Below are 17150 nucleotides of genomic sequence, written 5' to 3'. Positions count from 1 at the left end.
CAAATGCCCATTGAAGTTTGGAGATATATGGCAAAAGGAACCTTCCAGTGGGACCCATGAAAGCTTTCAAAATCCTGCACTGAGCCTACACCACGTGTCATCAGAAGTACAAAAATGGTGCCCTCCAGTCTTCCTGTGGGCCTTTCCTTCAGTTAGGTGCTAGGGTATATCAATAACCTCTAACCCAGTTTTTCCACCTTCTTAGATATCCTAGAAGGGTGGTCAAGAGAATTTACTCAGAAATTAGCAGAGTGAGAGAGCAAGACTGAGCTGACAGACATGACGGGAGCCTCGTGGAGTTAAAAAGTAGATGCTTTAGCTGAAATCACACTTCCATGTCTAGCCTGGGAACTAGATGTGAATGCAGAAATCAAAACTGATAGTGGCACCAGGAGATCACCAGAAAGTTAGAGGATCAAACATCTCAGAGGGATACAGATTGAGAGAGCTCAATCTGTAACATGACACCTGTCTTCAGTGCCATGATATCAAACAAGTACTTGTACATTTAGATGCAATCAAGGAAGGTTGGAGGTAGGGTTGGGAAAATCTTAAACTGATGGGATTTAAATTAGAAACAACCAGGAAAATCTTGAAATATCTCCATTTCAAATCTTGTAATGTCTAATTCTGTGGAATTGGCTCGATTAGATTTTTTGGAGGTTACAAATAGAAACAAAGAGGTTATAATTTTGTATGTGTGAATTAGAGGATTGGAAATACTATATCTATGTTCCCACAACTTTTTCTAAATAGACTCAACATGTTGATTTTCCATGCAAAGTTAGCTTTAGGGACTGGCTAGCCTGGACCATAACTGCAACCTGACAATTGCCTTTGGGAATTTATTTTTTCTAACGTTTATTTATTTTTGAGAGAGAGACAGTGTGTGAGCAGGGGAGGGGCAGAGAGAGAGAGAGAGGGAGACAAAGGATCCAAAGCAGGCTCTGTGCTGACAGCGGGGCTCAAACCCATGAAGCAGTTTGAGACCACAACCTGACTCAAAGTCAATTGCTTAACTGACTGAGCCACCCAGGCACCCTGCCTTTTGGGAATTTAGATGGGACCTCAGAGCATCAAGAGAAGAGGTAGAAGAGGGCTTTTTTCTTTTTGTTATGGGTCCTCCTTTATCCAGAAGTTAGTCATTAAAATCGTGGCAATGTTCTATTGTTTAAGAAGACGAAAAAACTGAAATTTTGGTAACAGATATATCCCAGCACCTACAGCAGTGCTTCCACATAAGAAGCTGTCAATAAATTTATGTTGAATAAAAAAAAGTTATTCTTTCATTTTGTCACATCAAAATCCTTTAATTCTTAAAAAAATAAATGGGATCATTTAATTCTACTTACATTCCACAACTTCAGGTTTTGCAGTGGAGAAAAAAAAAATAAGGAATTATTATTGTAGGTAAGTCCTATCCATGGTTCAACAATTGTGCTTTTCTTCATGTCTATGTATAATGTAGTGGTGTCCTTGTTGTTGAACCCCTTCCTCACCTCTCAAGATAGAGGAGTTTAGTGTAGCTCCCTGACCATGGAGGTTCTTCAAATCTTAGATGAAGTGTGACTACTTGCCTGGAACTTTATGTTATGGGAATCTTTATGAGCATACATGGGAGTAAATAGCCCTCTCTCATAACTACTCTTTTTTTTTAAGTTTATTTATTTATTTTGAGAGAGAGAGTGCGTGGGAGAGGCAGAGAAAGAGAGAGAAAAAATCCCAAGCAGGCTCTTTACTGTCAGCACAAAGCCCAATGCGGGGCTCAAACCCACAAACCATGAGATCATGACCAGAGACGAAATCAAGAGTCAGAAGCTTAACCAACTGAGCCACCCAGGCGCCCCTGAAGATAACCACTCTTGAAATCGGCATTCTGTGTTTAACCATTTAACCCCAAGGGAACTTTAACTTGAAAATATAATAATCACTTTGACTTGACACCTTCATTTCCTCACACCTCTATCTGAACTATAGTGTTGCCCAAAATGCTATTAAAACTGCTTCCTCAAAATTTACTTGCTTCAACTTTGCCTCTCATGGTTTAGTGATTTCATTGGTCAAAGGTTCTCATGCCCTTAAAGTCTTTTAGCCTAACTGGAGTGTTCATGCTCCAGTTAAAGTGGACTGGCTGTAAATGTTTAATAGAATTTTCCTTTATATGTGTAACTGTCAGTTTTGTTGTTTTCTTTTTGGGCGCTGATAATCCCAATCCCTGATGCTGACATAGTCCATGAGCTTGTCAAAGTGCTAAATTGCTTCTTGAATAAATTCAAAATTTGATTTTGATTTTTGTTATTTTGAATTAAGACTTAGCACAGTTTATTCTTTCCTGTATATTTTCTACCATATGTATTGCTTCCTAAATTGATTGTATTATGATATATTTTAGTATTTTACATATAATTTGTGCATTTTCTCTGTGTAATTTCACTTGGAAGGGTTTCTTACATCTAATTCACTAAGCTACAGTAGATGTCATTTGTTTCCAATTTTCATGAGATTTTTTTTTCTTCATAATTTTTCTCAGGACAGTTATTACTTCCTTATTCCTCAGGCTATAAATAAAAGGATTTAGTAAGGGAACTACAATTGTAAACAGAATAGCAGCTGGTATATCTTTATCCCCCTCTTCGAGCAAATTTGGTCTAATGTACATGAAAAAAAGAGATCCATAGAATAATGAAACAGACAAAAAGTGGGATGCACAAGTAGAAAAGGCTTTGGTCCTTCCTTCTTTGGAATTCATTTTGAAAATAGTAAAGAGAATGTACAGGTAAGATATTAAGACACTGCTTATGGTGAAGACTTGAATTGACCCTGAAAAGATAAATAGTACCAGTTCATTGACATAAGGGTCAACGCAGGAGAGTCTGTATAAAGGAAGAATATCACAGTAAAAGTGGTTGATGTGATTAGATCCACAGAAAGCTAACCTAAATAGAAGCCCTACATGAATCATGGAATGTAGGTTTCCAGCTATGAAGGCTCCTGTGGTCATCTGAATGCAGAGTTTCTTTGACATCATGGTGTGGTACTGTAGTGGGCTACATATGGCCACATAGCGGTCATAGGCCATTGCTGCCAGAAGAAAGCAGTCTGCAGTTTCAACAGTGCAAAGAAAATAAAATTGTGCCATGCATTCATAGAGAGAAATCATTCTGTTCTCAGAAAAGAAGTTCCCTAACATCTTAGGAGTAATGGCACAGGAACAGCAAGAATCCACAAGAGCGAGGTTGCCCAGAAAGATGTACATTGGCATGTGAAGATGAGGCTCTTTTGAAATCAATATCACCAGGCCAAGGTTCCCTACCATGGTGATCAGATAGATGACCAGGAACACCAAGAAAAGAAGCGTCTTCAATTCTGGGTGATCTGTAAATCCTGTCAGGATAAACTCACTTTTCATGGTATGATTTTCTTCAGCCATTCCTGAATTCTCTGTTGAGAAAAAAATTGTGGAGAAATTAGGTACTAATTTATAATATGTCCAACTTGCCTGCCAATCTAACTGGCTCATAAGGATGAGGAACATATTCTATAATGCTTTCGCATGTTATGTGGATTTGACACATGCCTAATTCTGAGTTAGTATCAATCTCTTGAAGCTATTACCTATGTAGCTACTCTTTAACATTTTTCCAGTGTATTTTCAGGAAATATATCAGATTATATGCACAGAAATGGCTTTTGAGGTCTTAAGAGAAATATTCAGTGCAAAAAGCTTCTCTCTATGGATTAGGGAAAGCTGATTCATAATTTCAATGTCAGCAATTGGTATCAGTGTTCCCAAACAATTTCAGGGACTGTATATGTATTAACAGTGATGTTGAAAAGACGACTTTCATACACTGATGTTCACAGCAGCATTATTCACAATAGCCAAAGCTGGAAACACCCCAAATGTCCATCGATGAATGAACGGATGAACAAAATGTGGTATATACATACAATGAAATATCATTCAACCTTTAAAAGGAATGAAATTCTGACACATGTTAAAACACGGATGATCCTCAAAGATGTTAAGTGAAGTAAACTAGACACAAAAGGACAAATACTTTATGATTCCACTTACACGAACTAAAGTAGTCAAATTATAGAGACAGAAAGTAGAATGATAGTTGTCAGGGAGAGGGAGGAAATGGATAGTTATTGTTTAATATGTATGGGGTTTAATTCTGGGAAGGTAAGAAAGTTCTGCAAATAGAGAGTGATGATGGTTGCATAATAATATAAATGTACTTAATGCCACTAAACCTTATACTTAAATATGGTTTAAATTTTGTTATGCATATTTTATCACCACAAAAAAAATTTTTAAGACGATTTTCATTTGCACATTCTTAGCAATTCACTATTGTCAATGCTAGTGGTATACAAGTTTATTTTTTTTTATTTTTTATTTTATTTTACTTTTTCAATAGGCTTTATGGCCAGCACAGAACCCCATGTAGAACCCAGCTCTGAACCTGAGGCAGAGCCCAATGCAGAGCTTGACCTCACTACCCTGAGATCATGACCTGAGCTGAGATCAAGAGTCAGATACTTAAGCAACTGAGCCACCCAGGTGCTCCTATTTAAAAATAAAATGCTTTGGGGGGAAAAGTAGGGCTATTTGTGAAATATTTATACCCCTTTGGCTGGGAAGGGAAACTGATATGGATAGAAGCAGAAAAGAGAGAGAAGGAGGGAAAAGAAAAAAAAATGACTGTATTTAAAACGTTTCAGGTCAATGGGGTGCCTGGGTGGCTCAGTCAGTTAAGCGTCCAACTTTCGTTCAGGTCATGATCTCCCACCCAGTTCATGAGCTCCAGCCCCGCATCAGGCTCTGTGCTGACAGCTCAGAGCCTAGAGCCTGCTTCCGATTCTGTGTCTCCCTCTCTCTCTGCCCCTCCCCAACTTGTGCTCTGTCTCTCTCTCTCTCTCTCAAAAATAAATAAACATTAAAAAAAAAAGTTTCAGGTCATTTATAATACCATTCACACATGCAACGTAAAATTGTTCATATATGCATGTGCATGAATAAATTTAAATGCTATCAAAAGAAATTGGAGAAATCTTAAGGGCTAAGAATTGATAAATTCATTTATATACATCGAAAACATCATGAGTAAAATCAAATGTCAAATGGAAACTGAGAAATTATTGCAATAAATATGATAATGCTTCTATAGCTTTATTCTAGAAATAGCTTATAGAAATCAGTATAAATGATGGCTAGAAAACAGATAAAGGACAGGAACAGAAAAATCTCGAAAGAAATACAATTTCGAAAAAATAAAAATGTCTTATTTCATTACTAATCAGAAAGATATCATTTTAAATGAGAGGGCAAATTTGTTTTGCTTTTCAAAATAGTAAGAATTTTTTAAAAAACAAACGATCCTTTCTAGTTCTAAAATACACTGAGATGGGAACCCAACTGCATCCCTAGTGGAAGTATGAATTGGTGCCATCACTGGAAAATAATTCGGTAATTAATTGCAGAAAGAAATATTTACAACCTCAGGAAAAGACTTACATATAATGTCCACTGTAAAAAATTCAAAACACCTGAAGGGTAAACATTTGCTCAGTACGATTAAGTAAATGTGAATCATCCATGTGATGGGATATTGTGCAGTCACTATTTAATGTTTATTATGATGATAAAATAAACATAACAAAATGTGTGAAAAATAACATATAATGTTCATATGCAGAATAATCCTAACTTTCCAAGTAAATACATAAATATAAAGGAAAGGCATCTTGGAAACACATCAAAAATTAATACTGGTTTTCTCTGTGCAATGGGAATTATAGGTCACTTTCTTCTATGTATTTTACTCTATTTCAAATTCTCAACAATGAATATTGCTTTTATAATCAGAAAATACAATTTTTATTAAATAAATTCAATGACGTGGTCTTAGGTCTGCTGTGTTTTATAACTTATTACTCGACAACAATCATTATTGTTTTCTGCATGTTATAGTCCTATTGCGGATAACATCACAACAGATGCGTTGGGGAAGTATCTGCTCCATCTTCGTGATAATGACATTCAGTTATAAATGATAATAATTTGCCAGCACTCTTGGGTGTATCTCGAGTCATTCAGGAATACATTCACATCTTGTGGTGATGCATTCTTTTTCTTTAAAAAAATTTTTTTTAATGTCTATTTATTTTTGAGAGGGAGAGAGAGGGACACGGGTGTGGGCAGGGGAGGGGCAGAGAAACAGGGAGACACAGAATCTGAAGCAGGCTCCATGCTCTGAGCTGTCAGCACAGAACCTCACGCAGGGCTTGAACCCACGAAACCATGAGATCAGGATCTGAGCCAAGACACTTAACCTACTGAGCGCCCAGGTGCCCCATGGTGATGCATTCGTAAGGACATTTTTCTCTATGTAAAGCAATGAATTTTTGGTATTAGGCTTTTCTCTTTGGAGTGTCAAATGTTAGCATGATATTTTAAGCTTCTATAATCTATTAAACTTTTAGTATATTTGTAAAACTTCAATTATCTATCCCTTACATTTTGCCTTATTGATAGAATTCTAATTTGTTGTAGAATGTTTTATTTCAATCTACCTTTGTTTATTTTAGTTAATTCAAGAATCATTTGTTCATTGGCCTGGTATTTACTAAATGCCTGCTCTGTGCTATGTACTTTCTTAGAAGATCAATTGATCCTCTGGACATTTCCATGTTGATAGTTTTCTGGATATTCATTGACCAGAACCACACTTTGTATTCCAGGAACAGAGGAAAGGTGTTTTGGAGAGATGTAGGGAGATCTCTTTCTTTTTGCCTTCCTGAAAATATTATTAACTTTTAAATCTCAGACTATTTTGGATTAATTCCTTTAGGAGCAATATTTAAAAAATGAACATTTGAAGTCTCTATAATTTGAATTAGATTTTCATTAAATGACTTACTCTTGGCAACCTGAAGTCTAGAAATGAATATTTTAAATCTATATAAGTGTAATTTGAATAATTTTTTTCATTAAATGCCTTACACTTGCCAGCTTGAAGTTACATAAAATAGTAAGATTTTCTTCAGTTTGCTCAGTTGCTTATAATTAGTCTGACAAAAGTTAAGTTTTACACTGGTATTTTATTTCTCTAAGAATCAAAAGAGAAACTAGAAATTTCCCACACATTACAACAAGGTTTTAAAAGAATGGCTTAAAATTACACCTGACTCTTGAACAACACAGATTTCAACTGTGCAGGTCCACTTAAACATTGATTTTTTTTTTCTATACAGTACAGTACTGTAAATGTGTTTTCTCTTCCTTATGATTTTCCTAATAATATAGAGAAAACTTTCGCTGACTTTATAAGGCTTCTAGTGAACAGTTCAGGTGAACTACTACTATTTGGGGCTCAAAAGTTCTATGAGGATTTTCAGCTATACACAGGGTCAGCATCCCAGCATCCCTACCATCCACTTTGTTCCAGGGTTAACTGTCTATTCATTTCTCATACAATTTGTTTAATATAGAGGGAATGTCCAACACAGGCATTTTAAATACCAGTTCACTATAGAAGCAAGCGAACAATCTATTTCATCTGTTAAGTTGTAAAAGTGGCAAACCGTATTATTCAAAGAAGTTTCAAAAATATTGTTAATGTTTCCTGTTGTTACTATGATAGTGCACCTTTACTTATTTATTTCTGGTAATTTAGGCTTCTCTTAAAATCAGAAGTGATACAAATGAACTATAGTCATTTGTTGAATCTTACACAACAGACTTTACATTTAAGGGAAGATTTAAAATAAAAGATTGAAAAGTAAGAATTGCAAAAAATCCCCACAAAACCTTAAAGAATTTAAAGAAATGTTTCTAGGGGCGCCTGGGTGGCTCACTTGGTTGGGCATCCGACTTCGGCTCAGGTCATGATCGCACGGTTCGTGGGTTCGAGCCCCACATCGGGGTCTGTGCTGACAGCTCGGAGCCTGGAGCCTGCTTCGGATTCTGTGTCTCCCTCTCTCTCTGCCCCTCCCCTGCTCATGCTCTGTCTCTCTCTGTCTCAAAAATAAATAAACGTTAAAAAAAAAAAAAGAAATATTTCTAGAGGTTAATATTTCCATCAAAAAAAAAAAAAAAGAGAGAGAGAGAGAGCGAGAGAGAAAGAGAAAGTTTTAAATAATTTCTTACCTGGTTTTCTCTGATAAGAGTTTTATGGAAGCTAGTTGGTTGTCTGGCACTGACTTCTAAAGTAGATGCAGAAATAAAACTCTATCCTTTTGATTGTTTAGGAAAATATTTCTACCAACAAGTCGGTGCTAATGTTTATGTCATTGATAGAGAATGGTTTAAATATTTTAAATAATTCTGAGGGGATTAACTTGGCATTGACATCAGAGCCTGGGAGACCTAATTTCCTACACATTACAGACATACTGAATAGAAATAATGTATCCCTTGAGACCTGGGTAGTAAAGCAAATGCCCATCTCCAAAAAAATTTTAAGGGCTATGTTTTGATTTTAATTTATGTCCATTTATACCATTTATCCTTATCATCAATCTGAATATAGAATTCTAAGTGGGAGGAAAAAATTCCCACTGGATTGGTCATTAAAGGCTTATAAAAGAAGTGGAAACTAAGCTAAGATTTGTTGCCACAGAGAGAAGAAGGTGTAGAGTGAGCAGAAGTCATAAAGTGCACCTTTCCCACCTCATTTTAAAATCAGTTTACACTTTATTAAAAAAAAATTTTTTTTTAATCTTTATTTATTTTGGAGAGAGAGAGTGCGTGAGCGGGGGAGGAAGAGAGAGAGGGAGACACAGAATCCGAAGCAGGCTCCAGGCTCCCAGCTGTCAGCACAGAGTCCAACGTGGGGGTCAAGCTCACGAACTGTGAGATCATGACCTGAGCTGAAGTTGGACATTTATTTGACCAACTGAGCCACTCAGGTGCCCCTAGAATCTTCCTTTAGAAATATATTCATAATGTGTTTAATCTTACATCTTAGTTACTAGAATAAACTTTACTTTTTTTTCTTGCAAATCCAGAAGCAGCTTCTCAAAAAGTCTCCTTTCCTCAAACTAGTCCCTTATTTAGAACTCCCATCATTTATAGTGTAATGAATCCCCATTACACTATTGAGATTGCCCATCAATCTCAATTTCTGTTTGGTTAATCACTCATCCTGCTTATCGTAACTCTTAACCATTTGAGCTTGTTTTCTCTCTTTATATTCTGCTCTCCTAATGTACCGTCTCTAAGCCAAGCCCTTCTCCTCATGGTTCTCTGAATATGTCACTTCCATTCCTCATTTTGTGACTTTTGTCTCATCTGTATTTACCTCTTCTGTATTACTGCCACCATTTTCTTTCATCTATGAAAATCCTATCCCCCCTTTAATATTTAGACCAATGTCTATATAGCTTTCCTGGGATAAGCTCATCTATCTTCTTCCCAACCTCCCAAGCTCTTGTTACCCATCTAATGGCTCCCAAGTCTCAGTATTTGCATCGTGTGGTCCCCTGGCATTTCATAGGTTAACTGTGGCTTTTCTTTCCTTGATTACAGACTCATTGACATCAGGGTCATGCATATTTCTGAAATGTACCCAAGGACATAACAAAGAACAAAGAAGAGAAAAAAAAATCCCTCCCATCAGAACTTAAATTCTAAAGTGATGCCTAGGTGGCTCAGTTGGTTAAGCATCTGACTTCAGCCAGGTCATGATCTCATGATTCGTGGGTTCAAGCCCTGCACTGGGCTCTGTGCTGACAGCTCAGAGTCTGGAGCCTGCTTCAGATTCTGTGTCTCCCCCTCTCTCTCTGCTCCTCTCCCAACCATACTTTTTCTCTCCCTCTCTCTCTCTCTCTCTCTCAAAAATAAACATTAAAAAAAAAAAAAAAGAACTCAAATTCTAGAGTAATGTGATTGTTTCAGGTGAGGACCACAGTTCTCTTTTGTGCTAGTATGGCACCAAGGGGAAACTTTCTCCTATAACGAGAGCTAGTTAAAAAATGATGGAGGAAGACACTACCAAAGGAACTGTAGAAGAATGAAGAATGTTGCTCCTAGCTTACTACTCCACTCAGCTCATGATATAACGTGGGGTCAGTGAAAGATTCATGGAATCAGTGAAAAGAATCATGTAGCTCATTCGTTAGTATTCTACTTTTCTTACAAATTTATGAAAAATTTTATGCTTAATTAAGAATTTTGGCAAGTCTTGAAGTTTAGTACCACAGAACGCCTGCCATTTATTGCTCTATTAGTTCATACATTCATGTGATGAGCACTTTACAGTGCCTACTATGAGCCATCACAATGATAGATTCTGTTCTCATGGAGCTTACATTCTAACAGAGTGGGAAAGCAGACATTAATATGTGCATATGTAAATAAGAACAATAGCAAGAATTAGGAAATGCTATGCTGAGGGTAAAATAGTGTAATGTGAAAAGGAATGGCTGGGAGTTACTTTAGATCAGATGGTTTGAAAAGCTTTATAGGAAAAGGTTAGCAGTCAAGCTGAGATGTAGTTAGTGAGAAGCCAGACCTAGCAGTTTGGGAAAGAGTATGATAGGTACAGAAGAAGTAGTGAAAATTCCTTAAGGCAGAAATAAAATTGGCATATTTGAAGAATCCACAAAAGCCAGGGGAAAGTGGTTGGTGATGGGATTGAAAAGTTCTTCTCATAGGGTTTATAACACTGAGTATAGGGTTCTCAGTGCATTGAGAAGCCTTGGAGGGTGTATTAGTTTTCTATTGCACTGCAACAAGTTGCCACACACTCAGTAATTTAAAATAACACAAATTTATTCTTTTGCCATTCTGGAGATTAGAAGTCCTAAATGAGTTTCATTGGTTTAAAATTAGAGTATCGATATTTGCCTTTCCTAGTTTCTGGAGTCTGCCTGGATTTTTTGGCTCATGGCCCCCTTCCACCTTCAAAGCCTGAAACGGCCAAATGTTTCTCACATTGTTTCACTTGGATTCTGACTCTTCTGCTTTGTGTCAACATTAATAAAATTGCATTGGGCCCACCTGGATAATCCAGGAATATTTAATTCCCTCTTGCTTGTAATATGACATGTTCACAATTTCCTAAGATTAGGATGAAGACATCTTTGGTAGGCCATTATTCTGCCTACCAAACCAGATATTTAAAGCAGAGAAATGGCATTACCTTATTTACATTTTAATAACAAACACTCTATCAGTCCTTCAGAAAATGGATCATGAAAGCTAAGGGTGGAGGTGGGGAGACCAGGTGGGAGGATCTGACAGTATCCTGTTCAGAATAAGGATGACAGTCATTGACAAGAGAAATGTAGATGGATTTGAATTACGTTTTGAGGATGAATCAACAGGATTTGCTGACGATGTGGATTTAAGAGGCAGGTGTGAGGGGGTTAAAGAGCTAGTGAAGAAAATGCCTAGATTTTTTTGCCTTGAGCATCTGAGGGGAAGATAGTAGCATTTCTCGAATTGAAGGAGATGAGCAGAAATATTTTCTCGGCAGGGTTGGGGGAGCTAGAAACACGAGTTTTATTTGATCACTGTTATGTTTCAGATGCATAGCAGTTATCTAAGTGAAGATGTCAGAGGCAACTGAATGTGAAAGATAAGGCTAGAGATTAGGAGTCATGTGCATATGAATCTGTAAAGCCTTGGAACTGAGTGACATTATCTACAGAAAGCTGGAACGCAAAAGAAGGAAGGGTGATTGCGAAAGAGACCTCTGGGACTTTCTGTTTTGGATTAGACCAGATTATCTAGCATACAAAATGCCTGGTGGGAGTAAAATACAGTGATATCGAAACAGGAAGTATCCTAAAAAGGATAAGGTCAGAATGCCAAATCAAGGAGCCTGAATTTTATTTAGTAAGCCCTGAATAAATTTGCCAAGGGACTGACTCCATCAGATCTGAGTTTCAGTAAAACAATTCTGTGTGTGACTCATTGTTTTATTCTGTATGCGACATTTTGTATGTTGACATGACAAGGATGACAAATGAATCAACAAATGTTTGGATGCCCCTTATGTACCATGTAAGATGAAAGCTGTGGAATGAAGATGATGCTAAGATTTTTATATATAAAAAATCAAATATAACAAAAAAGACCCAATTTAATGTGGTGAATGTTGTTTTGCTTTTCTGGTCATGTTCGACTCATGATCAAAAATTAGTAGTGCTTGTAAGAATGCCAAGCATAGTGCTAACAAGCCATAGTAATTCATAGCAGTATAAGACCCCAGTTCCCGTTTGCTGTGACTTACAACTTACTCTACTGGGGAGGCAGTTATGTAAACAAATAATTATAATGCAAAGTGATAGAATCTATAGTACAATCATACATTCAGAACTCTGTGAGAACAGATGGGAGTGACTTAATTTGCCTGGGGGTGTTAAAAAGGCTTTCTGTAAGAAAACTGTCTCTTCCCAAATAAAATAATACTTTAGGTTGACAGTAGAGATCAAATTTCCATGTGGGAGAAGCAAATCTCCACACCCCCAAACCTTTTTCCAGATTCTCATTTTCCCCCCGGAGAAGTAGTCACCACTGCTATGAAACCCTTGGGAGCCACAAGAAGACATTGTTCTTCCATTCACTCCCGCCCAAACGAATCCCTGCAGCACAGAGATTAAGAGGGATCCATTGTATATATGTCTTGACTAGACTTGGAGATAACCACTGGGAAATAAAATGTGTTAATATACCACTAGAAGAGCAGTTCTCAACACTCTCTCTACTGAGAAAGCAAGTCGGGAGATGATGTTGACACTCCTCTCAGCTTCCTCCAGTAATGAGCAATTGCCTGCTGGCTAGCTATGACTCTTCTTTATTTTCTCACATTCAAGATATATTGTGATGCAAAGGAGTGAGCAAAGTATTCCCGAGATAATCTGGAATTGACTCTAGTTATATTTTGAAAAGGTAAATCGTATTAAACTATTTATTATTAGAAATGCATCAATTGTGATGCATCTCATAACTGATTGTGACAGATCAGAGTGCTGAAATAGTCTGAAGCCTGCTGATCTTGATAATCTGGTTTACATGAGTGAGTCGCTCATCTTACACTTATGGTTTGCTATGGCAAGGCCTCCTTACCTATCTCCAAATCTACTTCTAAGAGGCAGATGTCTTTTCCCAGTTACCTGGAAGTTCAGACCTGGCTTCAGCCCCAAGGTATCCATTTCTAAAAATGTGAAAGATGAAAGAGTGAGCAGGCATCCACTCCTGGGTTCTGAATCTGAGGGCTTAACCCTTCCCCCTGTGACTGACACTGCATGCCCAGCTCTCCGGTGGACCTTCCAACCTTAACCACAAGGATACAGACATATCCTCAACTGAGCAATCATATTAAAATATCCTCCAGTTAGGTCTAGCATCTCTATAAGACACACACATACACAACAAAAAGTGATAAGGAGTGTTTTATTATAGATTACCCAGGAGAGGACATTTGACCCTGGCCTTGAAAGATATATAGACATTTTCTTAGCAGAGAAAAGTTGGAAAGGGAATGCTAAGCAAAGTGTCAGAGGCATGAAAGCTCATGAAGTATTGGAAGACTAGAAAGTAGCCCCAAATCTGGCTGCAGTATGGGTGTAATTAGAGAACTTGGTTCTCATAATTATGTCATAGCAGATTACTTAATGGCTGATCTGATTTTGACATGCTCTGCCTAAAATAATATTGAGTGAATCAGCTATCCATAATCAACTAATTGCTCAGAAATTCTTAAGTTAGTACATACTAGACAGGATCACTGAATTTGTTGTTGCCAGAGTCTGACTTCCTTAGACACATGTAGGAGTTGAGAAATAGAAAGTAGTAGATTAAGCTGTGCTCAGTAGAGAAATCCATAACTGGAGATATGGAGGAACTTGCCCTTCCATCCTTCTTTCCTTCCTTCCTTCCTTCCTTCCTTCCTTCCTTCCTTCCTTCCTTCCTTCTTTCATATATTGATACATTTATTTTGTATACTTGTATTCAACTATATTGTGTGTCTACTTTATGCCAGCTACAATGCTAGGCACTATGGTTAAACACGAAACAAAAGCAGATATGGTATCTGCCTCCCCTCTCCTTACATAATTGGAAAAAGTTATGGGAGAGAGATAATCACCTAAATTAATTATTAAGTAACTACAACTTCACTATTGCAAAGGTAAGATTATTGGAAACATAATAGAGAAGCTTAGCCTAGTCTGAAAAGGCAGTATAGTAGCGTAGTTAACCCCATGGGTTTTGGAACAAGAATGCCTAATTTTGAATCTTGGCTAAGCACTTTCTAACTGATCTCAGGAAAATTAGTTAATTTCTCTGTGAGTCAATTTGCACATCAAAAAAAATGAATTTTTATACTGGATTATAGTCTTAAAATGGGGAATAAAAAGGTAGTTTTGAAGATTTAATGAATTATGTTTAAAACAGTAGAAGAGATTCCAATATATAGTAAATCCTTACTAAATGCTAAATGTTGTCATTACTCACCACCACTATGGTCACCACTGTCATTCGTACTTGTGGAGGGTAAGGGTGTGGGGGAAGTGATAGAAAGATGTCCTTGAAGAAGTGATGACTAAACTCAAATCTGGAAGCTGAACAGATTTTACCAGGAAAAGGTAAAGTGGGTGAGTTGTGAGAAAAACATAAAAAGACCCGATTTCTGGAAGGAGAGTGACAATTTCCAGGTAGTGAAAGAGGGTCATGAGGCAGACAGTTGGGGTAAATGGTGCAAAAGAGGGTGGGGAGATGGGCAAGGGACCCACATAACAACACAGTAAAAAATATGAGATTAATTTTAATAATATATTTTATTTAACTCAATATATATAAAATATTATAACCTCAACAATCCATATGGAATTATTAATAAGGTATTGTAACTTATTTTCCTTCCAAGCCTTCAAAATCTGGTGTGATTTTTACATTTACAGCACATAATAATTCAGACTATATACATTTCAAGTACTTACTAGCTATGTGTTTACGAGCTACTATTGGAAAGCACAGCTCCAAGGTGGGGGAAGGGGAGAAAAAAAAGAGAGGAGAGAGAGCTAAATGAAGAGGAGGAGAGATAGTGTAGTGTAGTAAAAGCCAAGGAAATAGTATTTCTTAAAAAAAAAAAAAGTGGTCAAAAGATTCAACGGACTTCAGACTCCCACTGTGAAAGTGGCGTTTGTTTGTTGTTGTTGTTTTTTTCCCCTGTAGCTGCACAGTTTTGCCCTATTTTGGAAAACCTTAATTGACCTCACTATCACCTCTTTAGTTCTTGTCCCATTTCTCTCCATTTTTAGCACCACACTTTTCAAAAGAATTCTATACCTGCCGTTTTCATTAACTCTCTTAAATTACCTGCAACCCAGATTTCATTCCCATCATTTTGTAAAGACTGCACTCCCCAATGACCTGTCCATCAAGTCAAATTATCTTTTCAGAACCTTTGTTCTCTTTGACCTTTCTAAAATATTTGAAAATTCAACCATCCTGTCATTCTTAACATTGTTTCCATCTCAACATAGGCATTTTTGAAGTTCCATCTGACCCTTTCTTTTCTCTTAGAAATTAGTAACTCACAGCTGGATGCAGCTGACTTCCAGATCATCATCTACAGCGCTGATCACTCCACATAACTGATGTCTGTGGGATATTTCCATAATATCTAATCATGCCTCAAACTTACCACACTTGCAAGGGAAATTACCTGTACCAAGAAAGAGCTTTCCCTATTAACTTCCCCATGTTGTCACAGAATGTAGAAGATGGGAGAGGAAAAGTATCCCTGAGGAAATAACACATAAGGTGAGGGCAGTCTCCTGGGATGGGCAGTGAGCAAGTCTAACGTGGTCCCTGCCCTCATGGAACTTATCATCTTGTGGTGCAGAGAAACACACTAAACAAATCATTACAACTCTACTAAGAGCTATGATGAGAAGTATATATAATAGAGGTCTTACCCCCGTCTGGGGATAGAAGTTGGTAAATTTTCCCAGAGAAAACGGCACATAAGCTAAAGCCTTGACAATATGTGAATTAACCAGATATTGGGGAAGAAGTGAAACAAATGGCATTTATAACATAGATAGCATTTGTAGGCTCTGAGTTGGGAAGTAGCCTGGTGTATTCTGGGAACTAAGAAACCAGAGTGTCTACAGCACAGTAAATTAGTGGAGTAGCGGTGGCAAACGAGGTTAGAATGGGAGTCAGGGGGCAGATATCACAGGACCTCATAGTCCAGGGTCAAGATTCTCAAGCGTATCCTAACAGCAACAGGGAGACATTCAACACCTTCAGGTTCAAACCTTCAGGACCATCTATGACATTGACATTATCCTCACCCCCCATATCCAACTTATCATCAAGTTGACATCAAGTTTCATGGATTCTTAAAACATTTCTCATGTCACTTAGGACTATGTCCCGTGATTCTCAGCTCATGTTTCAAATTCTGCACAAGAGGATCACAAACTGGAGATCAATAAGATTGATTTTAATCAAGTTATTTTTACATATTTTGGTTAATATTTAAACTTAACTTTTTGTACAACTCACCATACATTCTGAGATGGTACTATCCATTAACTGACTGGGTTCTGCGGCATAGTAAAGCAAGGTGTTGCCTACAGCAAATAGCTGGTCAGAAGTGAACCATAACACTGAAAAATGTTAACATTTTATCTCACAAATATGTAAGAGAGCTTGGTAACACCAGTGAACAGTTTTTTTTTTCAAGATAGAAACACTGTATGAAGGACCACCAGGGAAAGTTTTCATTAACAGTGGATGTTTTATCGATATTATGAAGCTTTGTTATACTAGTATAGTAATTTTGTTGTAATTATTGCTGTCTTGTTAATGCTTTTGTCTTTTCATTTTTTAGAACATGCTGCTAAAATCATTAATGTCTTTGTATGAATTGGTTCATTTTAACTGGTTAGCTGAAGAGATTTGCATGAATTAATAATACCTAGTGAAATTTTTAGTAAGCCTGAAGGTCCTCACTAGAGACTTTATTAAAAGTTTGACCCTCAGAGACTGGGAATTGGGTAAGTTCCATAACTGCAAATAGGTTTTGTTTTGTTTTCAAACAATGCACAATGGACATTATTAGGAAATAGATAGGGATTTCTAGTAAAGGAACATTAGTGTGAAAGAATGAGAAGGGTGT

The 17150-nt window shown here is 37.1% G+C and overlaps 1 protein-coding gene across 1 annotated transcript; it reads right to left on the bottom strand.

Moving 5' to 3' along the window:
- Positions 1-2461: 2461 nt before the first annotated feature.
- Positions 2462-3430, bottom strand: LOC109266259 (olfactory receptor 5K1). The gene has a single exon (XM_019448103.2). The coding sequence runs from the start codon at positions 3428-3430 to the stop codon at positions 2462-2464; it is 969 nt and encodes a 322-aa protein (XP_019303648.2).
- Positions 3431-17150: the final 13720 nt, after the last annotated feature.

Source organism: Panthera pardus, unplaced genomic scaffold (assembly GCF_024362965.1).
Source record: "Panthera pardus isolate Hobbes unplaced genomic scaffold, ASM2436296v1 HiC_scaffold_16, whole genome shotgun sequence".
Taxonomy (NCBI): Eukaryota; Metazoa; Chordata; class Mammalia; order Carnivora; family Felidae; genus Panthera; species Panthera pardus.
The sequence above is the reverse complement of the archived record's forward strand: the minus strand, read 5'-3'. Positions and strand labels throughout refer to the sequence as shown.